The following is a 26,360-nucleotide window of genomic DNA, read 5'->3' on the forward strand; positions in this document are numbered from 1 at the left end:
AATTTTCTAATTCTAGAAAAATATAGTATTAGCATCAGATTCCAAGGGCATAGAGATATAGGAGCAGCAAGGAAATGCTCCCAGAAATGTTTTCTAGCCTGAAGAGACAAGCTAGCCGAAGGAAGAGGAGAGAGCCACTTATTTTAAAATGCGTGAATTACTGAATGCAAGAGACATTGGCCCTTTCAGCTTCTGTTTTTAACAAAAAGTAAGCTATTAACTTGTGTTTATGAAGACTTTAGTTGGACTTCAATGTTTTTGAGACAGCTGGTGAGCAAATTACAAAGAAACCACATTACATATTAGTAAATGCAGCATTTAGAATACTACTTAATAGTCCTATCTCACAGTTAAATGTTCAGTTCTTCATTAATTGTGATCAAGTCCATGAAATGCAGTACCTAATCCAGTTAAATCCCACCTTCACCTCAGATTTGCTTGTGTAACTAATATTTTCCACTCCACTCCCTATCCTTTCTCTCACCACAGTCCTCAAGCCCTGAGCCAGGCACCAGCCAACTTCTCACCTCAACTGCTGTTAGCAATTACCAAGCACCTGTTGATAATTACCTGAGCACCTGCCCCACCCACAGCAGCTGTAGGTCCCTGACTGCTGGGAGAACAGGTCTGAAGTACAAACCCGAACGCCACCACAACCACACCCCACCAAAAAAAAAAAAAAAAATTAAAACTTCTCTAAATAATTTGAGACTAGTAAAAGATCAGGACATGGAGGGACTTGTTTATCCCCTTTAGCCCAATCAAGAAAAAGTTTATAGCCTTCTCTGGAAAGGGAAGACTGAGGGGTTTTTGTTGAAGCAGAAGCATGTTATCAGCCCAGTTTCCTTCCTCATTTGTTCCTGCTCCGCGGGAGGCCATTGACTAGGCATATATATAAATATCTATGTCTGAAAACACATCTACCTGAGTGCATAACTTACACTGTTGCAATTTAAAGCATAATTTTTATTGTACAAAAATGCAAAAATCTGTTCTAGAAGAGGCACATCTTGTGGAGCTGTAAGGACCCTGACAGCACATCTGCTACCAAAGCAACAATTCCTACTCTGCAGTGGCTTAAGTGGGCTGAGATGGAAGTGTTTCTTCATCAATGCATAAACCACAACAAAGTAGTGGTGACAAGCCTTTTTTCCAAGTCTGACTGAAGGTTTGGGAAGCAGGTTTGCCTGCAGAGGGCACACAGAAGCATGACACGTTTGCCTACTCTGCACCTACAATTTCTACACCATCATATCACTGCTCGGTCACTGAGCAAGCTGACAATGTATAACAGGTTATCCATCCTGCATAGAAAGTCTCAGAGAGAAGAAGAGAGGAAGAAAACATGGAAGATGACAATGCAAAAGAAGTTGAAGAAATGTGGCAAGGATTGAACATGGAGGGACAGAAATAAGAAGAGACCATACCCTTGAACTGTAAAGTCCTGTCAGGAAACTGCAAGTACTTGCATATATGAGTTCACCACCTGGACTTGCACGCTTCTCCACATTACCATTATTTCAAAAATTTTGCTTCCTGGACAAGCTGCCAGGTCTTCAGTACCAGTTCTAGCTCCCTTCCAGCAGTCTGCATCTGAGCAGGGAGTTGAAAATAGATCAGGCATTACCTTTTACGCTGTAAGCATTCAAGACAGCCAAAGAACTTCGAGGAAAAAGGCCATACTGAGTGCCCAGGACAAAGAGATCTTAAGAAATTGGAAGAAGGAAGTATTGATTGAGGGTCACAGTTATGTTGAGGTTTAACCTTTCAAAGGTTTGTTGCTTTTCTACTGAAAACTGCAGGTGAGAAAGCCCAGGCAGAAAAGGGAAGGAGAAGCTATGTAAACAAACCCATAGCTGCACAAGGACAGAAGCAGATTTCTTCTTCACCAGGCTGAAGAGAGTGGTTTTATTATTTGAAAAACAAAAGCCAAACTACCCCAAGTCAAATATATATTCTCCCACTACATTTAGACATTACAATAATAAAAATGCACTATAAAACTACTGCAGTAAATTACTCAGTTAGGAACAATAAACAGGGCACATGTTAATAGTATTCATATCTATCTTTGGAAAGATGAGCAATTACAATTTGCATCCCAGCTCATGCTCAGTATTTGCTACAATCTCAAATAACAATAAAGTCAAACACAACAGATGACTGATGTTCCTACCTTCTGCTTTCCAAACAGTTTTAAAAGATAGTTTATTGCCAAAACAGTCTCAAGTATGTTCAAGGCCTTGGGAGCTCTCTAAGCTTAATTAACAACAGAAATAAAAACTATATCTTTATAACAAAGTTATAAAGATCACAACTTTAACATCACACATGTAGAATCAATTTTAGTATTTGTGTAAAGCCAATATTATAATATTATAATTTGTATATAACAATCTATTTGTAATATTGCAGAAAGAAGGCACACTTTTCTAAATACCTACTGGCTTTGGTAACTGCTAAAGCTAATGTAGATTATGCTGTACTACTGTTTACTCATCTTTCTGTTGCACAGAAATCTTGGATACTTTAGTGCATACATCTGTAATTCTGACATTTCCTGAAATTAAAGCGAGAAGAGAAATGGGCTAAATTCAGGTACCTAAAGATACGTATCAACCTAAATCAAATACACAAGGAAAGCCTTTTCTATGGGAAGAATGCCAGAGCAAATTAAAATATGTATTGATAAGAATAATCAATAGTAAAATCAACAATCAACAGTAGAAATGAAGAGCATCTGCACCATAGGAGAGAGTGTATTAAATCACACTTGGCATCAAGAGAACATAATTCGTACTTTTTCACAGCCTTCTCCCTTTGCATGCCCCTCTGCAAAGTGCAAGGGGCCTCAAGGACTTAAGGAAACACAGGGAGTCAAATGGAGACACTTGCACCTGTCTCATTGGGGGCTCCTGGGGAAGCATTTTCCTTGGGAATCAAGCCCCTCTCTTCCAAGGGCACTTCCCCAGATGTGTACATTTCCTGGGCAACACCAACACACCCTTAAGTGCATGGTGCGGGGGTTCATGGACATCACACCATGACCAAAATGATCCAGTGAAGCTAAATTTTTTATTCCTAAAAAGACTCTATTTATAATAAATCTCTACTGTCCATGTGTCTCTAGCTAATACATGATTGGTTAATGCTAGCTGTTCACATGTCTAAAATAGAATGCTGATTGGATTATCTAATTTTTTATGCATCTTGCTGTAGTTGTCTGGCCCACCCATGGCTCACTTTCTCAAGCCTGCTGACAAACTTGCTGAGTACTGATGACTCTTCTTCTTATATCTTTTTCGAGGATATACCAAGCTTATTTCTGAATATGTCCATAATTCATTCTTTGTGAAGGTGTTCATTGTCCATTAGTACAAGCAGGCTGGATTGTGCATCAGCTGAATATGGCCATTTTCTTGCAAAAATTCCTCCATTCTGTCTCTGAGCCATTATTTGAGCTGGTTAAACAAAATCCTCCCTCTCACTCTGTAAAGAATGTGGAATTAGAGTTGGACTGTGACCCTGAAATAGAAGCAGCTCAGCAACTAAAGTAGAAAAAATTTATTCCAGAAGATATTGTAGAAGGGACTTTTCTCTCCAATGATGTAGAAGCTTTTCTTGTAGTAGCTAATGCTGCAAGTAGAGTTTGAGAACCTTTCAATTGGAAAATTTTAGAAAAATTGAGAGCTGCAATTTCAGAATTTGGTTGAAAATCCCAACTTTCACAGTCACTTCTGCAGTATATTTTTCCATCTAACACAATAATTCCAGCTGATGTGCATACCCTAATAAGACTTAGAATGCCACCCCATCAGCAGGTGATGTTTCATAAAAGCTGGGAGGAAAAGTGTACTCAAGAAGCAGCAAGACTTGTGCTAGAGTGCAGGGTAATCCTCTGTATGGTTTAACAGCACAACAGTTACTTGGCAAAGGGCCCAGGGCTACTGCCACTGCCCAGGCTAAGAGCATTGATCAAGTCTTACAGATGAGCCAACAACTAGCATATAATGCTATCCTTGCACTTCCAGATAAGTTACACACTATGTCTTTTACACAGATTTGTCAAAGAAAGAATGAAGACTTTGATAAATTTTTAGACAAATTGCATGAAGCTATCTATAATCATTCTCGTTTAAATTCAGACACAAAGATACAATTGTATGGACTTTGGGATCATTACTACATTCCAAATAGCTTTCCCTTCAGTCACAAGAGCCTTCCATCTCTTCCAAAAATTGCCTGCTGAAACTCTTCTACTCCCTTGCAAATCAGTTCACTACTCCAGCATAACCCTTGAAGCATGGACAGATGACTCTTCAACTAATTATAGTAGAAAAGAAGGGTATTTATTGCAGCACTGGACACATGTGAACTAGTTTCCAAAGACATGTTCAAGGAGTTGCAGACTCCTGCTCTCTATTTCTACAGAAAAGGTTTTACATTGGGTTCCTAAGGACCCAGAATACATAATTATTATCTGCCTGCTTTGCATTTTTATCAGCTGAATATCTATTACAGCTGCACAATTGTACTCCCTCAACTGGGTCGGTGGGATTTTGAAATGAGGGAGTGGTTGTATGGGAGGAAGAAAGCCGTCTTCCTCATGGTGAACTCTTCTCCCATGGCCAGTTGGCAAGACCTTTTGACCTGCTACTCATGGTCCAAGCCTCTCCTAACTGTTCAATTATTCTTAAGGCAAGGTATTTCTATGGTCTCTGCTTCTTCACAATTGCTTCCTCTATCCCTGTCACTCCTAGCTTTATGCTCCTAATATATTTGGTACTCTTTAACTAAGGGGCATGATTTCTGCTAGCTGTATTACTAACTAAGCTTCTTACCTCATTTTAAAATCTTAACTAAAACATGCAATCTTCTGCTATTCCAATTATATTCCCAGCTGGCCCCTAGACTTATCTGCACTTTTCAATTATCCTAAATACATTTTCAGCTAACCCCTTGACTCACCTCAGGCACATCCCCGACTGCCTCTCTCCCAGCAGCTCAGAGCTGCATTGCACAGCGCTTGCTGTGCGCCAGAGAGCACAAAGCAGGCTGGCCTGGTGGGCCTGAATATTTCTGCCAAACGCTCTGCATCTCACACCTTTGCTCTGGCTCAGTGCAGAACTGCAGGATTGCAGGTGCTTCCTCCCAGAGCTGCGTGAGGCGCTGGCTCCTGCAGATGGGCCCTGCCAAGCTGTCCCTGCCTCACGCTGGCCTCGCTTCCCTGGCACAAGTGCCGGGCCTGAAGGAGCTGCCCTGTGCTCCAGCCTGCCGAGCAGCCCGGCTCCCTGCCCCGGTGCCCAGAGTGCTGCACACACTCCTGAGCTTTGCCAGGAGTTGCAGGCCAGCCGGCAGAAGAGGAGGAATCCTCAGCCAGCCCAGCGGCCCACGGCTGCCCTTGGCCTTTCCCTGCTCCTGGGCACACTCCAGACGGCCATGGCCCCCAGGCCGGGCTGTGCTCAGCACGGCTGCGCTTCCCCTCGGCAGCAGCCAGCTGCCACCTGGGCTCTGAGAGCGGAGGATTCGCCCGCTCCCAGCAAGAGGCACCCAGGGCCTGGCTGCTGCCTCTTGCAGCTCCAAGGGCCTCCTTCCAGCCTGCCTCTGCCGGGGGTCAGGCTGCTCCAGCCTCTGCCGGGGCTCTGCTGGGGCTCCAGCCCAGCCAAGGCTGGGCCCGCTCTCACCTCACAGGCACTGACAGCTCTGCACCACAGGAGACCTTCCCAAGCACCCTCTCTGATTTTCTGCTTTCTCACTTGAGCAAGGCTCTCCTCCAGCCAAAGAGATTATTGCATTTAGGGATACAAATCCAAGAGGCAGGAACCCCAATGCTCTCCAGTCACAGCTGAAGGCCTGAATCTGCACAGGATGTCTTGGCTGCCCCACTCCTCCTTTGGTTTTGCCTTCAGAAGCCATTGCTCTTTCTGCCTCAACTAGAAGTGTCACAGATGTACCAAAATGGGCCAATGTGCGGGCCAAGGGCAGTGTGCTCTGGAGATGATGAATGAAGAGTCTTCCCAACTTTGAAAGCAAAGTTGGGAAAAAACAACAATCACTTGTTTTAAGTACCAACCAGGTACGGGGCGGGGAAGTCTCAAGGGACAGAGGACACATGGATGGCCCAATGTCCTTCCAGGAGGGGAGGGCATCTTTTGAATTCTGCCAATCACTCGACACCCTTCTGGAATGCCAGGATTGACAGACAGCACTCAGCAGGGGTCAGGGTGTGGAAAAGAGGGATGATTGACACACCTGGCAGGGAATTATCAGGGAGGAACCTAGGGTACCTGAGGCAAACCATGACATCACACTGCAACATACCACACTACTTTAAAAAATACAGTACTACTACCTAAGAAAACATAACAGATATAGTATATTAATTAATATATATATATATTCATTCTAATATCTGTGAAGAGTCTATTCTGTAATATGTACTTTTCACAATACCAAAGAAGCCATTTGCACCTTTAAGAGACAGCTGACAACTCAGAAGGAAATGCTCAGCTTGTTCACATGGTGAGAAAGAAACTCCAGATGAGTTAAAGTTTCAGAAACTTTATTTATTTACAATCCTACTCTCTAATCCTCTAGGGTAGTATTTACAGAAAAATGGACAGGCACTAAATGAACCAGCCTAACCTTCTGGAGCTAACTAAACTAACTAACCTTCTAGGACTAGGTCAGGTTTTTAATAAAGCTGCATTCAACTTTGTGGATAAAAAGGTGATGTTGTGAGCAGAAAGAAGAAGCAGAAGAGTTGCTGACAGACAAAGGGTAGCAACCCAAATAAAATGACTCTTACAGCATCTACCAATTAGATTAAGAAAAAGATGCGTGCTTGCCTCAGGACAAAATAGAGCTACCAGTCAAGAGATACGTGGACAGAGTGCAACAACCAACCGAACAATGCATGACTATAGAAACCTACAGGACAGGAAATAATTATAAACTATGTTTAGAAGCACAATAAATGGCTTCTCCTTCATTCAAAGTGAATTGTGCAGAGTCTTTTGACTTTTCTCCACATAATCCTACTCTAAATCCTACTCTACAGTCCTTGTCTACATTCCTACTCTAAGATGGCTATGGAGAAAATGGTCCTGATATGATTATAGCACTGTTTGCTTCTCCATCCTCCTCTTCACTGAGATGATGAGTGGTGCCAGGGTGGATGTAACCTCGGCTGATGTTAGAAATGGATGCTGCCCACAAAAAAAAACCCCCAAAAGACCAAAAAATAAATACAAAAAAAAAAAAAAGAAAACAAGCAAAAACAAAACAAAACAAATAAACCAAAAAGAGACAACAAACCAAACAACAAAAAGACAAAGAACAGTGAAGAGTGAACCATTACTTTCCAAGCTCAGTGCTTCACAGGCTCAATTGGGATTGCTCTGGGTCCTAAAAAGACCCAGAAAGAGGGGCAATGGGACCATCTGCTCCCCAGCAGTCATGTGCAGGACCCTGCCATCACAGGCAAACCTGGCCCAGAATCCCACTCATCCATTTATTCAGGTTTCTTTATCTTGTTGGGATTTTTGCCCTGCCAGTGCTCTAGAAATGGCGCTTTCTGTCCCTGGGTTTTCTTCCTTTCAGGAAACTCCAATGACTCACACAGGCCCCTGCCTTTGAAAGACAGGCACTGTGCTGATTCCCACAGGGACAGAAAGCAGTGTCTACCTTTCCATGCCCTGCCCCTCCTGTGCTGGATGGCACCTTCCTTCCCAGCAGGGCCAGCCCAGTGGCACTGGGCCCTACAGTTCCCTCTCTGCCACACAACCTGGCAGTAACCTTGACACATTTCCCGTCTGCTTGAGCGTGCCAGGCAGCAGATGGACAAGTCCCTCCCAGCTGTCCCTGTTTGCGTGGCAGAAACCTCTGAGGGTGGGCTGGGGGGCTCAAACCAGGGCCCCTCAGAGGCTCACAGTGAGCCCCCCACAGCCCCTCCTGCCCACAGCCAAATCTCTGACCCCTAGGCTGGGACTGGCTTCCTTGGGTTCCTCCACCACCATTTCATGTCTCTGTACCCTGCATTGCTCTACTTCAATTCTTTTGCCATTAGATAAAACTGAACACTCTATCAAATCACAAAAGAGGGCAACAGAAACAGTCGAAGGACAGAGCACCTCTCCTCTCAGGAAATTCAGAAAGAGGTGGAGTTATTCAGTTTTGTGAAGAACAGGCCCCAGTTTATTGCCACTTCCAAGACTTCACAGTGGCTTTGAAGAAAGTGAGGGACATCTTTTTTAGCAGGGCCAGTTACAATAGGATATGGACAAATATTTTTAAACACAAAGGGCATCTAATCAGAGTAGGTCTAAGGAAGAACTTGTTTACTCGGAGCATGGTGCAATCCTGTCACAGCTTGCCCCAAGAGCTTGTAGGTGCCCCATCCCTCCAACCATTCTGGCTCCGGTGGCAAAGGGCTCTGAGCAACCTGATCTCTTTAAAGATGTCCCTGCTCATTGCAGGACACTTGCACCAGAGGACATTTGCAGGGCCCTGCCAGCCTAGCCCAGTCTAGGATTCCTCACTGTTTTCATTTGAAGAGCACCAAGAGTGGAGGTGAGGAGGAAGGGGGCTCATCTGATGCCTTGGACTTGAGTGAAGGAGGAGCCCATCCCTCAGAGCCTGTTTCACCTGCAGCCTCTTCACATTTTACCTGCAGGAGCTCCTTGGCAGACCAGCACTGCTCCTCATCTCTCTGCAGGCAGCAGCTCAGGAAGTCATGCAGGCAAGATGAAAATAGGTTGGGCAGCTTTTGTCTTCCTCCTGTGGCTATCAGGAGTTGAGGCTGGGGAAAAAGGAGACACCAGGCTCCACCTGCTTCTTTCCATCTGTCACTGCTCTCCCAGAGCCCATTGATTAAGCTCCACTCTGCAGTGGCAGTTTCTGCCCTGGCAGAGACACAGAGATGACTTTGCTTTACCAAACAAACACCCAAACCCCGATGCAGCCACAGCTTTCCCACCATCCTGCAGATCTTGCCTTGGCAGCTGATTTCATTGACTGACCTAGTTAGTGGGAACTACATCAGCACAAGCACATTTCCTTCCCTGAGGATTCATACCAGCTTGAGGAGGTTTTTGGAAGAATGACTTTGCTATACTGACTCCACTCTGTACCCAAGGGTTAGTACATGGAAAATATGTCTGCAGTGCTTCTCGTCCCTTAAGCACAGCTGCCATAAAACAAAATGAATCAAGATTTTTGCTTTGTTCTTGAAAACAATGGGAATTGGAAGAAAAGAAAGGAAATCCACCAAGTATTCCTCACGTAAGGAAACAAACATTTGGAATCTCATCTTCAACACAGACACATTAAGATGCATGCACAAATGTACTGGGATGAAAACGCCTGCTTGGACACACAGGAGCCACATGCAGCTCTGTCTCTCAGCAGCCTGAAAATTTCTGCTTTACTTACATGGAAAAGAAAAAATTTTCATGGTCAAATCAGAAGGAGAGGTTCCATCCCTACGGTCACCCTCTACTCATTTGGCTACTCAAGTCAATGCATGAATAGTAAGCCCATCCCAGAAAGTGCCAGGAATAAATGCGAGGTTTTGGCAGGCTCTCCACATCACCAGGCTCTGGCTTGGTGACGAGCAGAATGTGGCTTGTGCTAGGAGAGAAACACGGTCACTGAGTGTTTCAGCAGCACTGCACAAGAAGCAGAAGAGACTTTGTGGCCTTTACACCCTCATGCCCAGGTTTCAGGCATGTTTCCCAGTGAAAAGAAATTGCACACGGGGTTAAGTTCCTCTCTAAAAATCAGTGCCTTAGGAACTTTCATGTGTTTGGGCTTCTTTTCTTCATTTCTGCAAATGTAACACCAGTTCTGAGAGGCTTGCCTTGTGGTTTAAGGGGCATCTTCACAGACAGACAAGTGGGAAAAACTTGAAACCCAAAGCAAATGTTGCCTGAGAAGAGCTGGGGAGTGTTTACCTTTGGTGAGGCTTGAGCTGTCTGGCAATCGCTTTCCATGATGTGCAGAAACATCCAGCTGCTCCCCAGAACTCAGTCCCTCTGGGCACACAGGCCTCTGGAAACACCTGAAAATTCCAACCTTTCTCCTGCTCAAGAGCATCTAACCTAAGCTGAGCTCCAGTTTCTTCAGCAAGGCCAAGGATGCTCACTTCCATGCAGCTGACAATGCCCATGGAGCTCAGCAGGTCTTTCTGATACTCCTCAGGCCAGGGAATTACAGTGTTGATTGGCAAGACATTGGCTGATCATTATCCAGTGTGGTTCATGTGGAACCAAGCTCTAACATGCTGACAAGCCAGAGGGAGAGAGCTCATTCTGCTTTTGCAAGATGGTATTTAGAAACATAAGACACCGACTTGGAACTATTCAAACTTGCAGAATCCATCTCAAATAGACAAAAATAACAATGGCAAGAGCCCTCGGAGCCTCCATAAAAATGCCCACCACTGTCATGATAACTCTGGGCTTGTGGCACTGAAATAGATGGTGACCAAAGAGACTTTGCTATAATCCTCTTTAACTCAACAAAGGTTACAATGGCTTAGCTCCTGTGCTCAAGTTAATGTGCATTTTAGAACTTCCCAAGAAGGTGAATTCAACCTCCTTCATTGCTCTCTGCTGGAGTCCCAAGAGAATTTCAGGGTGCTTTTTGTCATTTACAGCTGTCACTGCTTAGCTCTTGAACATGAGACTCCCTCATGACTGATGAAAGTTGTCTAGTTAAGAGTGGGTAAAAGACATGGTCTTGCTCTAGAAGGAGATGAGAAGGTTTCTGCAGTCTTTGTCATCTCTACTGCTCGTGATTTCTATACAAAACCAGTGGGAAGTTTTCTGAAGGCAGTCCAGAAGCTGGCAATATGGACAGCTTACAACGGAACACTTGCTGCAGTGCAACCATGGTGACACCAGAAAGGACTTCAAAAATTTAAAAGGGCAAACAAAGCAGTTGGAAGGAAAAGAACATGAACCATTATTCCATTTTTCTAATCTATCTTTCTTTAAATCATCATTTTTGTGCAGTTTCGCGGCTTGCGTTGGTATCCCTCTGAAGGAATCTGAGACAGAGTAAGCTTTTGAATGGAGTAGAAGTGAGAAACGCAGGCCAAGTTGCCTTTTTTGCCATCAAATACCAGTTACGCTTGAACTACCCTTTGCTTAAGGTGCTTAGCTTACACTAAGAATTGATTAGCACATTTTGATGGGAGCAAATTTTACTGTCATGACTGAGTAAATTTTGTTGTCACTCAGAATTTTGCTGTCGTCTGAATAGCAATGTTTGTGTCAAAATAGTATTTTGTCTCCTGTATCTGAAGAAGGTAAGCCTTTTCCTGTCAGCAGTGTTGCTTAACCTTTGATGTCATATCCCTCTTCACATCCATCTTCTGCTTAAGGCTTATTAATCTACTTTAGAATTGGCACATGGAATAAGACTACTTTTCCTTTTTGAAAGCTGATGTCATTTGACCTACTTACAGCAAATAATTCATTAATTGCAAGTCCCCAGCTAGCATCTTTTAGGCATATTCTAACCTTCTAAAGAAGTAACAAAAGCACTCTCGAATACTTGACTTTCTTAAGCACACAAAATGCTTCCCTCCTTTGCAGTTGGCATCTCTCAAATGAACCACATGTCTGCAGTATTTTAACATGCGCCATATTTAGCCAAGTCAATCATAACAAACAAAAAGCAGTCCTATTACAGCGACCTGAGTGGGCACGGCTGGTGATAGAGAGACGGTGAATCTTGTATCTTGATCAGAAGGCTTATTTATTAAGATATGATATATAATACATTATGACTATACTAAATAGAACATAGAGAGAGGTTTGCAGAGCTGCTAGCTAAGCTAAGAATAGATAGAAAAGAATCCCAAACAAAGTTGTGTCCAGGGACTCAGTCCCCTCACTTGCCCTGGTGATTGGCCCTTAATTATAAACATAGGAAATGAGCCAATCAAGGTGTCCCTGTTGCATTCCACAGCAGCTGATAATAATTGTTTACCTTCTCTTCGGAGGCCTCTGGCCTCCCGAAGACACAGAAATCCAAAAGAAAGGATTTCTGTGGAGAAATGTCTGCGACACAGTCCCTTCAATTCAGAAATAGTTTTCAGTTGTTCTTGAATATACAAAACATGCCCTTACCATACGCATTGCATGCAGATTTAATGGTTGTGAAAGCAAACCCTGTTTCTCTTGTGATAGAATGGTTTTCCACAGTTTTCCACAATTGTTCTTGGCACAGTTTTCTACTGATGTGACTGTTAGGAAACTTGAAGGTACTTCTAAGGTACTGTAGTAAGCAGAAAAGGAGGAGAGGTTGTGCCTTATTTCTGATTTTCTTTTTGAATTTCTTCCTCTTGCTCTTTTTCATGTCACCTTTCTAGATATTGTGATTTAGATTGGTAGTTTACTAAGCTGTGTTTTCTGTCGGGAATTCTTGTAAATTCCCAAAGGAACCCACCTGGTGAATAGGCATCTTGTTATGATTTGCTAGCTACGTAGAAAATCTTCCTGTCGCTCTAAAATGTTTTTGATACGCATTTTTATCACCATTCAAATGAAAAGAGAACGGTTCCTCTAGTCACTACTTTTGTACTAGATTCAGTTCAATGTGCGCTAACGGTGCAAAAAAGTCCTGCTGGAAGAAAGGATCTGTATAGAAATTGACCAAGACACGTGCTACATGGGTCTTGGAAAGGTTTGAAGTTTCTCTACTTTCCGGCAGTCTGTCTTCACAGCAAGACTTGAGGAGGGCTTTTGCTAGCATTTCTTTGACAGAAAGCAAGAACAAAGCAAGCAAAATAGAGCAGCAAAAGAAGATAGCAGCAAAAGGCACATTAATCTGTTAATCTGTTAATCTGTTAATCATGCATCGATGGAGTATACCATCTATGCATGCTGCTGGCAAAACTATATACAATCACGAACGGAGACGGGACATCCGGACCAGTGACATGAGCTATTTATTCAGCACATCAGTCTCAGCACATTGTTAGACCATGGAGACAGGATGTTAACAGCTTGCTGATCCACAGGGAATGCCAAGGGGGTGTGACATTACAGCATAGCATAAAACCATCTCGGCCTAGATTTCAGCCAATCACACCTAGAGCAACACATATTGCCAAGAATTCTATCCAATCCTATGAAACACACGTGATGGTAGGTAAAAGAAAGACTGGTTCATAAGAGACAAAGAACAGAGATCCATTCATACTAACCTTCTAAAGAGATACATTAAATAACCCTGTTGCAATCCATAAGCCAGTTCTACAGAGGCCTATTGTTATTTGTCACCTATGCTCTACTGCTTAGGAAACTTTTTTGCTGTATTTGCAATGCTAACAAAACTTCTGCCTGAGGCTTACTCTTTTTAACCATTTCCTCCAAACCCTCTAACTTTATGAATTCCAGCATATGCATACTAATAAATGGGGACTCCAGACAAAGGGACAAATGCAGATGAATTTCAGGGAAGGAAATTAGTGGAGAGCTAACTGCAGTCCCTTGACTTCACAAGAAATGGTGTCCGGTAATCCCAACCAGAAAGAAACAGAACTCCATTTTCAAATGGGTTGCCATCTATGGTCCTCTCTTCTTCCTGTATGAAGGAACTGTGTTTTGAATCAATCTTCAAGATGGGATGGCTAAAGACCTTAGATGCCTCCAATTTTTTTTTTTTCCAGAAGCAACTGTCTCAAAACCTCTTCAAAGCTGAATTTTTCCCTTAAGATGCCATCATTTAAAAGAGCACCTTTTCATTTAACAGGGTATTTCAAACATCATTTACGAATTTAGACTAAAAGTAACACTTTTCCTAGTAGTCTTTCATTTTTTGCAGCTCAGTGTTAACATAGGCAGCAAAGAAGAGAACAGACCACAGCTCTTTCTGGAGCATCTTGAACAAATGCCCTTGCTTATGTTCTAATCATTCACTTCACCAAAATACCTAATGATGAAGAAAAGGTTGTTTACATGGCAATGAATGGGTGTGATTTCTCAAGTAGAATTTGTATCACATAGATGATACTTGGCAAACAGCAAATGAAGGGGTTTTCTTCAGCTCTCGGACTGATGTTATGTGTGGGTAATTTAAAGAAAAGATAACAAGAAGGATATTTTTAACAGGTGAATTTAATTACACCCCTACCATGGGCATCTGAATCTTATGAATAGACAGTGTCTGATTTAGAAAAACATAAAGAATGATCACAGTTTAAAGAAAGATAGGATCATAAACCCTTTGCTGATGGAATGTAGCCTATTCATTGGTTGAAATGAAGCAGGTAGACAGGACATATGAAATATTTTTTTTGTGGATCAAACATTTATTTTCGAAAGTGATGCTGACAGATGGAGAATTCACCAACTTAGATATTGCCAGTAGACAAGGTTGCATAACTTGCTTCATCAAGTTATGCCTTGGAATCATCATCCAAGTGGATTTTCCCTGCATCTGTGAAAATGTGCCTACCTTTTTGACAATATTTTTGCAGCAGCATTGTTAGGCCTGATCAGCTGGTATGGAGGGTGAATTAGCAGCAGCAGCAAGGTGACTGGCCAGGAGAATTTGCTTCAATGGATTTTGATCTCCTGGATATTTTGAAGATCTGCTTCAGCCCCGTTTGTCAAACACTACCTTTAAAGGGTGCTAAACAATTGTTCAGGCTATGGATCACATGAAGAAGTATTTTCTGGGGTCCGTACTGGGCCATATGCTCTTTATTCTCTCCCTCAACCTCTCCATCACCTCTCATCTGTTTCACATGAGCTATCTTCAAGGTCCACAGGCTAGTTTTCACAGAATCTTCAGGCCTGATGCAGTAAGAATGATGAATAGAACAGAGCTGGGATCAATTTTCCAGTTTGGATAAAATGCATTCTGCACACAAATCCAAGGAGAAGGTGCTGCCCCGATGCCCAGAAAAACTTTCACTACTACTAGTGCTCTACATCAACCGCAACTTAGTCCGAAAGAAAAGCTTTTTCTCTGAGAGCATCTGAGAGGTTTGCATGAAACACTGATATCTGACATATGCAATTTTGAATAGGAGAGGAAAAAGAAAATGGCAAGAAGTTTTTAATTTTAGTGGTTTCAATTTTAATTTCCGTGCACTTTTTCAAAACTTGCCAGCTCAAATGCCCATCAACATCTTTTAGTCATCTGTAAGTCAGTATTCATATAAAATGTGCTTCAAATCAAAAGAATTTCAAATTTTCACTCCAAGTTTCTATGCCTAGATTTATGATTTCCTACACATATTAGATGAAAGGAAGGCCTTTTTTACTGTGGGAGTGCTGGAACACTGGAACAGGCTGCCCAGAGAAGTTGTGGGTGTCCCATCCCTGAAAGTATTCAAGGTCAGCTTGGACGGGGCTTGGAGCAGCAACAAAGGAGAAGCTTGATGGTAGAGAAACGAAGTTGGACTATAGAAGAAACTGGGATTGAAGGATAGGAGCAAGTTTTCTCTCAGTTCTTGGGGTAAATTCAAAGTTGTACAAAATGACATTTATCTGTGCTATTCACTACTGTAACAGAAAGGTTCATGAAAACTGTACAGAAGATAGCAAATTTTGAAAGAGATAAGAATTACAGCATGAAATCCATGGGATGGGTTACAGCATGAGACAACCTCTAAGAGAAAATCTCTGTGTTTCAGCACCTCATCATGGTAAGATTTCATGAAGTGCCAAAGAAGGCGGCAAAATATCATTCCGGACATTATTTACTGGAGTTCAGCCTGGACTGAACTCCATTAGTAGGAATTGGGTTTGAACATCATGTAGATATACCACACAAACTTTCCCTTCACTGAAAAATTACTGTTTACAACGAATAAGCAATTGACGATCAAAATTGATGGAAAGTATCTTAAACATGTCAAGTATTTCATTGTAGATGATCTGTGATCCCAATACTTCTTCCACCTTAGAGAGGGACAAAACAATTCTTCCATATCATGATGGTTTAAAATTGTATCAACCAATGTTTTCTGCTGAAAAGATATCATCTATTTTTTTCTATTTTTGGAAGGAAATATTCCTAGACATACAACATGTGAGAACTAAGTAATTTTAAAGAAACAAATGAAATGAAAATATTTTAAATGAAAAGCTGTGTTTTAAATAGGAGCTAAATATTAAACAGAATTTTTGTACCAGTCATTTGAATTATTGCACCAGCTCTTTTGCCCATAAAGAGAGGCATTTAGCATTTCAGTCTTTTCCAAGGTGTCCATGATCTGCTATGCAGATCTCTGTGTGTGCCTAGGTGTGTGTGGAAGGCGGGGCATGTGAAGGGGAGTGTGTATGTTTGCTTTACAATTGTTGTGGCAGATTCATGCCTCAGCTCCACATTTTGTTTTAGAAAGGTCACACAGAGTGGATATGAAGTTTACTATCAACAAGAGATCAATTCCCAAATCATCCATTTGACTCTACCTTATAAATCATGTGCTTTGTTGCATATTTTATCAAATCTACTTTCAAGCCAGATGGAGGAAGGAGAATGTGGGAATCCCTCCGCCGTCTTGCAACTTTTATGCACGTAGATTTTCAAGAAAATCATCATTTCTCTTTTAAATATGTCTGGAACAGGCATGATGGTAGTGTCAACCTCTTGGAGTTTTTGTTGCTGGGAGAAGTTGTACAAAAGGATTGGTTTTACATTGACCAGTTACTGAATCAAGCGCAGGAATACATTGGAAATTCAACTGGGGGTTCTTTTTCCCAGAAGACTACTTCTAGAACGAGCTTGTACACTGGAGCTGACTCTTTTGCTCTCTTTTTGTTTCTTTCCTGTTTTCTTGGCTTCTTTGCCACTATCTAGACAATTTTGGAACTTTTTACCCAACTAAAATTGTTTCAATAGTCTGATCGTGATAATACATTTTTGCAAGGAATTTTTAAAATCTTTCCTCGAGTTAAGAAAGTCAAGGACTTAGGTCTTTTTCTTCCCTTATCAATATTGCAATGAAATTGATAAATAAAGACCAACTCTTTATTTTTGTTTTTAACCCAAGAAGATAATTCCCATCCATGAATCCATTTTGTGGACCATTATTTGCCATTCTGATATAAGTTGTCACTTCTTAACAATAGACATTCTGTGACTATGTTGACAGCACTTTGGGTGAAGATCCTAACTGGTCTTAAATACACATAGGGAGAAATTTGCTCTGCCAGTGCCAGTCGTAAGCACGCGTATCAGACGATCTTTCTATAGCTGGGAATTTTCCGATGAAAGGGATTCAGTTAGGGAAGAGACACTTGTCCCAGAGTTTTACATTCTTCTTGAACACTGCTTAAATAACTTAGATCCCATGTCCATTTGGATCTCTGTCTGCACAGAACTTTGTCATGCCAGTGCTTGAAATGCATCTTGAAGAGAATTCACTAGCACAGAAAGAATGAGATTGGAAGGGGTTGGTGGGGCTAATCAGGCGCAACCCCTCTGCTTAAACCAGGATACCTAGAGCCTCTTGCCCAGGATTCTATCTGGGTGTACTTTTAATGTCTTCAAAGATCCAGGCTCCACAGTCTTTCTGGGCAGTCTGTGCCGTGGTTCAGTCACCCTTACAGTAAAAAATCATTTGGTGATGTTCAAAGGCAATCTCCTGTATTTCAGTGTGTGCCCACTGCCTCTTGTCTTTTCACTCAGCATCACTGAAAAGACACTGGTTCCCTCCCCTTTGCCCTATTGCTTCCGGTAGGTATGTGTGCTGCCATGTAGAGAAATGTCAAAAACATCCCTGAAGCCCAGGCAGACAATATTTCCTTCATCTACCAGTCAAGTTGATTCATGAGAGGAGTCTAAAAAGATGTTCAGCATGAAATTCCCCTGGAAAATCCATGCTGACTACATTAGTTTGTCGTCCTTCATGTGCCTGGAAAGGCTTTCAAGGAATAGCCGCTCCATTAACTTCCTGAGGATAAAAAAGAGTCTGGCTGGTTTGCACTCTTCCGAGTCCTCCTATTTGCTTTTGTGAAGATAGGTTTCATTTCCTTCCATCCAGTCTTTATGGCCTCTTGTCGTCTACATCTTAGCAAAAAGCTGTTCCACTATGTCTGGCAAGGGGAAACTGCGCCAGCCAGCACAGAAAACATCTCCCATCGTGTTCAAGATGTTGCACGGAGGTCTGCAGAGTGTTTGGAAAGAAGAGAAAGAAAGTTGTCCAGAACACCTTCCAATCGAATGTTCATGTGATTGGAAAAGCAGGAGAGTAGTAAGGTACTGTTTTGTATCAGTTTGCAAGCGGCGCACAAAATCCCAGTGTTGTACAGCTTCCTTCTGCACCTTCCCGAAGCTGCCGATCTCTCCGGCTCCCGGAGGCGAAGAAGCAGCTTCTTCGCGCAAAGACGATTGTGCCGGCCACAGTGCTCTCCGGAGCGCGGCTTCACCCGAAAGATTCTCGGGAGCGGTGCTAGGCTCCGGGGAGCGCCGTATCTTCGTCTTTAGCGTCTCTTCTCGTCTACATCTTAGCAAAAAGCTTTTCCACTAGGTCTGGCAAGGAGAAACTGTGCCAGCTCAGAAAACATCTCCCATCGTGTTCTAGAAGTTGCACGGAGGTCTGCAGAGTTTTTAGCAAGAAGAAAAAGAAAGTTGTCCAAAACACCTTCCAATTGAATGTTCATGTGATTGACAAAGGCAGGAGAGTGGTAAATGTACTGTTTTCTACTGGTCTGCCAGCTGCGCACACAATCCCTGTGTTGTGCAGCTTCCTTCTTCACCTTTCTGACGCTGCCGTTATCTCCGGCTCCCGGAGGCGAAGCAGCGGCTTCTTCGTGAAAAGACGATTGTGCCGGTCGCAATGCTCTCCGGAGCGCGGCTTCACCCGAAAGACGCCTGGGAGAGGTGCTTAGCTCCAGGAGGTCGGTGCCTTCGTCTTTAGCGTCTCTTGTCGTCTACATCTTAGCAAATAGTTTTTCCACCAGCTCTGGCAAGGAGAAACTGTGCCCGCACAGAAAACATCTCCCATCGTGTTCTAGAAGTTGCACAGAGGTCTGCAGTGTGTTTGGTAAGAAGACAAAGAAAGTTGTCCAAAACACCTTCCAATCGACGGTTCATGTGATTGGAAAAGGAAGAAAATTTGTAAGGTTCAGTTTTCTATTGGTTTGCAAGCTGCACACAATCCCAGTCTAGTGCAGATTTCTTCTTCACCTTTGCGAAGCTGACAATCTCCGGCTCCTGGAGGTGAAGAAGCGGCTTCTTCACACAAAGACGATTATGGCGGTCACAGTGCTCTCCGGAGCGTGGCTTCGGCCAAAAGGCATACGGGATCGGTGCTTAGCTCCGGGAAACTCCGAATCTTCATCTTTATCATCCCTTGTCGTCTACATCTTAGCAAAAAGCTTTTCCACTAGCTCTGGCAAGGAGAAACTGTGCCAGCAGAGAAAACATCTCCCATCGTGTTCTAGAAATTGCACGGAGGTCTGCAGAGTGTTTGGCAAGAAGAAAAAGAAAGTTGTCCAAAACACCTTCCAATCGAATGTTCATGTGATTGGCAAAGGCAGGAGAGTGGTAAATGAACTGTTTTCTATGCCTTTGCCAGCTGCGCACACAATCCCAGTGTTGTGCAGCTTCCTTCTGCACCTTTGCGAAGCTGCCATTATCTCTGGCTCCCGAAGGCGAAAAAGCGGCTTCTTCGCGCAAAGACGATTGTGCCGGTCACAGTGCTCTCCAGAGTGCGGCTTCTCCAGAAAGAGACTCCCGGGAGCGGTGCTTAGCTCCAGGGAGATCAGTTCCTTCGTATTTAGCGTTGCTGCTCGTCTACATGTTAGTAAAAAGGTTTTCCACTAGGTCTTGCAAGGAGAAATTGTGCCATCTCAGAAAACATCTCCCAACGTGTTCTAGAAGTTGCACGAAGGTCTGCAGAGTGTTTGGCAAGAAGAAAAAGAAAGTTGTCCAAAACACCTTCCAATCGACTGTTCATGTGATTGGAAAAGGAAGAAAATTGGTAAGGTTCGGTTTTCTATTGGTTTGCAAGCTGCACACACAATCCCAGTCTAGTGCAGATTTCTTCTTCACCTTTGCGAAGCTGGCACTCTCCGGTTCCCGGAGGTGAAGAAGCGGCTTCTTCACACAAAGACGATTGTGCCGGTCACAGTGCTCTCCGGAGCGCGGCTTCACCCGAAAGATTCTCGGGAGGGGTGCTTAGCTCCGGGAAGGTCTGTACCTTCGTCTTTAGAGTCTCTTGTCATCTACATCTTCGCAAAAAGCTTTTCTTTCCACTAGCTCTGGCAAGGAGAAATTGTGCCAGCACAGAAAACATCTCCCATCATGTTCTAGATATTGCATGGAGGTCTGCAGAGTGTTTGGCAAGAAGAAAAGAAAGTTGGCACAAAAATTCTTCCAATCAAATGCTCATGTGATTGGCAAAGGAAGGAGAGTGGCAAGGTACTGTTTTCTATCCGTTTGCCAGCTGTGCACACAATCCCTGTGTTGTGCAGCGCCCTTCTTCGCCTTTCCGAAGCTGCCGCCATCTCCGGCTCCCGGAGGCGAAGAAGCGGCTTCTTCGCGCAAACACGATTGTGCCACTCACAGTGCTCTCCGGAGCGCGGCTTCAGCCAAAAGGCATACGGGATCGGTGCTTAGCTCCGGGAAACTCCGTATCTTCATCTTTAGCGTCTCTTCTCGTCTACATCTTAGCAAATAGTTTTTCCACCAGCTCTGGCAAGGAGAAACTGTGCCAGCACAGAACCCATCTCCCATCGTGTTCTAGAAGTTGCACGGAGGTCTGAAGAGTTTTTAGCAAGAAGGCAAAGAAACTTATGCAAAACACCTTCCAATCGAATGTTCATGTGATTGGCAAAGGCAGGAGAGTGGTAAATGAACTGTTTTCTATGCGTTTGCCAGCTGCGCAAACAATCCCACTGTTGTGCAGCTTCCTTCTGCACCTTTGCGAAGCTGCCGTTATCTCTAGCTCCCGGAGGCGAAAAAGCGGCTTCTTCGCGCAAAGACGATTGTGCCGGTCACAGTGCTCTCCGGAGCGCGGCTTCACCCGAAAGATTCCTGGGAGCGGTGCTAGGCTCCGGGGAGCTCCGTATCTTCGTCTTTAGCGTCGCTGCTCGTCTACATGTTAGTAAAAAGCTTTTCCACTAGGTCTGGCAAGGTGAAAATGTGCCAGCTCAGAAAATATCTCTCATCGTGATCTAGATGTTGCACGAAGGTCTGCAGAGTGTTTGGCAAGAAGAAAAACAAAGTTGTCCAAAACACCTTCCAATCGACTGTTCATGTGATTGGCAAAGGCAGGAGAGTGGTAAATGAACTGTTTTCTGTCCGTTTGCCAGCTGCGCACACAATCCCAGTGTTGTGCAGCGCCCTTCTTCACCTTTGCGAAGCTGCCGCAATCTCCAGCTCCCGGATGCAAAGAAGCGGCTTCTTCGTGAAAAGATGATTGTGCCGGTCGCAGTGCTCTCCGCAGCACGGCTTCGGGCACAAGACACACGGGAGGCGTGCTAATGTCCCGGGAGCTCCGTATCTTCGTCTTTAGCGTCTCTTGCTGTCTACATTTTAGCAAAAAGTTTTTCCACTATGTCTGCAAAGGAGAAATTGTGCCAACACAGAAAACATCTCCCATCGTATTCTAGAAGTTGCACGAATGTCTGCAGAGTCTGTGGAAGAAGACAAAGAAAGTTGTCCAAAACACCTTCCAATCAAATGTTCATGTCATTGGAAAAGGAAGAAGATTGGTAAGTTATGGTTTTCTATTGGTTTGCCAGTTGCACACAAAATCCCAGACTATTGCCAATTTCTTCTTCACCTTTGCGAAGCTGGCACTCTCCGGCTCTCGGAGGCGAAGAAGCGGCTTCTTCGCGCAAAGACGATTTTGCCGGTCACAGTGCTCTCCGGAGCGCGGCTTCACCCGAAAGATTCTCGGGAGCGGTGCTAGGCTCCGGGGAGCGCCGTATCTTCGTCTTTAGCGTCTCTTCTCGTCTACATCTTAGCAAAAAGCTTTTCCACTAGCTCTGGCAAGGAGAAACTGTGCCAGCACAGAAAACATCTCCCATCGTGTTCTAGAAGTTGCACGGAGGTCTGCAGTGTTTTTGGCAAGAAGAAAAAGAAAGTTCTCCAAAACACCTTCCAATCGAAGGTTCATGTGATTGGCAAAGGCAGGAGAGTGGTAAATGAACTGTTTTCTAGGCGTTGCCAGCTGCGCACACAATCCCAATGTTGTGCAGCTTCCCTTCTTCACCTTTGCCAAGCTGCCGTTATCTCCAGCTCCCAGATGCGAAGAAGCGTCTTCTTCACACAAAGACGATTGTGCCAGTCACAGTGCTCTCCGCAGCGTGGCTTCGGGCACAAGACACACGGGAGGCGTGTTTATTTCCTGGGAGCTCAGTATCTTCGTCTTTAGCGTCTCTTGTCGTCTACATTTTAGCAAAAAGTTTTTCCACTAGGTCTTGCAGGGAGAAATTGTGCCAGCACAGAAAACATCTCCCATCGTGTTCTAGAAGTTGCACGAATGTCTGCAGAGTGTGTGGAAGAAGACAAAGAAAGTTGTCCAAAACACCTTCCAATCAAATGTTCATGTCATTGGAAAAGGAAGAAAATTGGTAAGTTATGGTTTTCTATTGGTTTGCCAGCTGCACACACAATCCCAGACTAGTGCAGATTTCTTCTTCACCTTTGCGAAGCTGGCACTCTCCGGCTCCCGGAGGCGAAGAAGCGGATTCTTCGCGCAAAGACAATTGTGCCGGTCACAGTGCTCTCCAGAGCGCGGCTTCTCCCAAAAGACTCCCAGGAGCAGTGCTTAGCTCTGGTGAGCTCCGTACCTTCGTTTTCAGCGTCTCTGTTCGTCTACATCTAAGAAAAAGCTTTTCAACTAGGTCAGGAAAGGAAAAATTGTGCCAAACAGAAAACATCTCTCATCCTGTTCTAGATGTTGCAATAAGGTCTGCAGAGTGTGTGGAAGAAGACAAAGAAAGTTATCCAAAACACCTTCCAATCGAAAGTTCATGTGACTGGCAAAAGCAGGAGAGTGGTAAATGAACTGTTTTCCGCCGGTTTGCCAGCTGCGCACACAATCCCTGTGTTGTGCAGCTTCCTGCTTCACCTTTGCGAAGCTGTCGCTCTTTTCAGCTCCAGGAGGCGAAAAAGCGGCTTCTTCACGCAAAGACGATTGTGCCTGTCACAGTGCTCTCCGGAACGTGGCTTCTCCCAAAAGACGCCCGGCAGCAGTGCCCCACTGGATGAGGCATTTATAAGGTACAGACTTCCTGAATAGCCTACTCTATGCTCTATTCTCTTATGCACTCCCACTTTTGTTATATATAAGAAAGAAAAATGAACTCTTCCTAATTCTTTTAAATCTCTCTTCTCTTGCTCTAGGTTCATCAATATAACACAGCCTTGGCTGAGCAACAGTCCATGTTGCTTTTTAACAATTTCTAGAACAAAGAGTTTCTTCTGTTACCTCACTTTCTATAAGTTCCTGGCCTTGTCTACAAGCAGATTCACATGGTCTGTTTGTAAAGACACATTCATCTTATTCCTTTCAAGCCCTCCTCTTTTTATTTTCTCTGTATTTGTCTTTACAGACCCTAATTACCGCTGATTTAAGTTTTACTTCCTGGGCCTTCTTTGCTTTTGCAAGTTTTTGCAGTGACATCATTTTCCATCTTTTTGTAATCATTCCTGCATTAGTAGGTGTAGCTACTACCTGCATCCCCTCGATCACCTGCTGAAAGAGTTGCACTCAGCGAGGCGTCATGCATGGGAAAAAGATTAGAGTTGCTAGAGCACATAGGAGGAGAAATAGCATTCAGTTAACCCATAGATTGCCAGGGAACCACTGCTGTCCCATTCCCATTTTTTCATGTTTGGACAGGTACATGATGTAACCCTAATTCCTCTGTTATTTGCTTGACCACTTTTCTGCTGCCATCTCTTTGCAAACAGCAGTCTGAACACTTTAATTTTCCAAAAACTCCTCCTCCTTCTGCTAAGAGATAATGTAATACTATCCAGTGCTAAAATATTGCATTCCTCATTTGAGTGGATTGGTCATCAAGAAGGTCAAGAGACGTAGCTGTTTGGATGGTTATTGTTTCAATGACAACTTGTAAGCTAATTATCCCATTCAAATTATAAATGAGTTCTCTGGCTCCTCATATTAATTCATAAGGATTCCACATGGCTGGTTGTTGTAGTGTGTTGATTAAGTTCATTTAATTCCTCCCCCATTTTATGTATCTGCTCCCCCCCATGTTGTGTAAAATGGTTCTGCCCTCCTCAGTTTTCCCGCCACAGCTCTGCCAGTTATATTGTCAATCTTCTAAGTTATATAATTCCTCCTCCCCTTTTTAACATGTATGTATGCTTTTTCTCCTCCCTGGGCCAAGTCAATCACCCCCCCACTCCACCTAGCATTCCAGAAACTTCTCGTCTTTGGGGGTTGTGGTTGGCTGTGGTCCCGGGACCCCTCCCATACCTGGTACCTATTGGGCTCTCCACTATGTCATTTGTGTTAAGCTCATCCCCTCTTCTCCCCCTACTCGTCTTCTGTAAACCCCTCCCGGGTCGACTCCTTCCCTTTATAACCCTGAAGCACGCTTTGTTCTTGGTCATTCGCAGATACATCGTGGGCTTTCCAATAAACCAAGTTTAGACCCCCCCGGCGAGTGTCCAGTTCCTTCCTTCTCGTCTTTTAGCAGCGATCCAGTCCGCAACCAGCACAGCCCGAGGCCATACGACGCCGAGGGGTGCTGGTAGACTATGCAGCTGGGTGTCGGCCATAACCTCAGCTAGCCGAACTCTGACCTTCTCTGCCTTTGAAGGCCAAATACACGCAGCTGCAGCTGGCGCCCACGCAGGGCCTGGATTACAGCTGAACGCCTAGCCATTTTGACTGCCGGACCCCACGAACGGATTACGAATTCCTTTGGATTAGGTGAGCCCCGGACTCGGTGGTAACCCCCCCTGCCTTTTTAATTTTCCCTGGGAGCCCCTCCCTGCGTTGGGGACCGCCCCCGACCCTTCTTCCCTTGAGGACTGGTTCCCGGGCGCTGCTCGTGGCCGGGAGAAATTCTCTCTCTGTGCGGGGCGGGGGTAGAGCTCTACGCGGGGGGCCGCGCTCTGCCGCTTTCCGCGCGCGCGGTGTCCCTGCTCGGCGGTGCTGGGGCCAGTTCCGGGCTCTCGGCGCGGCGCCGAGCGGCTGCCGCGTGTTTTTTCAACCCGAGGCGGTTTTTCCGCGCGGTTCGCTGCGGCGGGACCGCTCCACCCCCACCGCTTTTTCGCGCGCGCGGTGTCCCGGTTCGCCACGGCGGGGCGAGCTCCGGGGGTCTCTCGGCGCGGCGCCGGGCGGCTGCCGCGGTTTTTTCAGCGCGGGGCGGCTTTTCCGCGCGGTTCGCCGCACCGGGGCTGCTCCCCACCCCCCCGCCGCTTTTCGCGCGCCTTTTTTCCGCCTGGCGCGGGGGGGCCCCGGTGCCTGCCACGTGGCGCGGCTCTCGGCTCTGCGGGGGGCCTTCGTTCCACGGCGGGGGAGCCTTTGGATCTGCCTCGGCTCGGCAGGGCGTGTCCCAGCTTCCTCCTGCTACTACCCGGGTATTTTGAAAGCAGTATACACAGCTGCATTTTTTGCGGTTGTTTTTTTTTTTGCTGTCTTTTGGAATTCGTGCCGGCGGGCGCGGGGAAGCTCTGTCTTCTCTCTGTCTGGGGGGAAACCCCTCTGGGCGCGGGGTGCTCTTCTGGGGGCAGTCCTCTTCCTTTTCGTTTTTTGTTTTACCTTCCCTGTGGGGTTTGTCTCCCCAGACTTGGGATCAAATCCCACCACCTAAAATCCCTTTTTTCCCTTTTGTTGAAGGCCCAGACTTGGGATTCAGCGAGGGGAGCAGGGGCCGGCAACGTGTGTTTTCATTGTTTTAATTTGCATTTTTCTCGGGGGGTGGAGTGTTCCATTGTGGGTGCTTGCTCGTCCTGAAGTCGCTAAGGTGCTTTAGGAGCACGATCATGGGTGCTGGTCAGCAAAACCCAAAAAGGAGGTTTTTTTGTAGTTAAGGGTTTGTTACTTGGGGGAGGGCTTACTGCCCCCCAGAAAGAGTTGATAGTGTTGATTAGATGGGTATCCTCCTGAAATAAACAAAAAGGGGCCAGGAGACTTCTTCTCCTTTTTTAATGCCTTTATTAAAAGTGATCAGCTCAGGATTGGGCGGCTCGCCGGTCTGCAGCGTCCGTCGTCTCTCCCAAGGCGACTCAGAGGAGGAGGATATGCACAGCTCTGTCCACCAGGGGCAGAGCTGGGGATCAGATCCTCTTGGGAGCCTTTGGGGTCTCCTTATCCCATAAGATGGTGCCCCTCCCACTCTGTCAGCTTGGTCTCACCGCCAGGGTCAACTCCCTTGGTCAGGGCGGGAGGGTCCAAAGGT

General features: G+C 44.8%; 1 protein-coding gene across 1 annotated transcript in view; it reads left to right on the plus strand.

Annotated features, from left to right (window-relative positions):
• LOC131093008 (olfactory receptor 14A16-like) overlaps positions 1–24,827 on the plus strand; it is a 118,864-nt gene extending 94,037 nt beyond the window's left edge. Inside the window, exon 8 of the mRNA XM_058040008.1 lies at positions 24,774–24,827. Within this exon, the coding sequence (XP_057895991.1) occupies positions 24,774–24,827 (54 nt within the window). The remainder of the gene's footprint in view (positions 1–24,773) is intronic.
• The last annotated feature ends 1,533 nt before the right edge of the window (positions 24,828–26,360 follow it).

The sequence above is a fragment of the Melospiza georgiana genome, chromosome 23 (genome assembly GCF_028018845.1).
Source record: "Melospiza georgiana isolate bMelGeo1 chromosome 23, bMelGeo1.pri, whole genome shotgun sequence".
Lineage (NCBI taxonomy): Eukaryota > Metazoa > Chordata > Aves > Passeriformes > Passerellidae > Melospiza > Melospiza georgiana.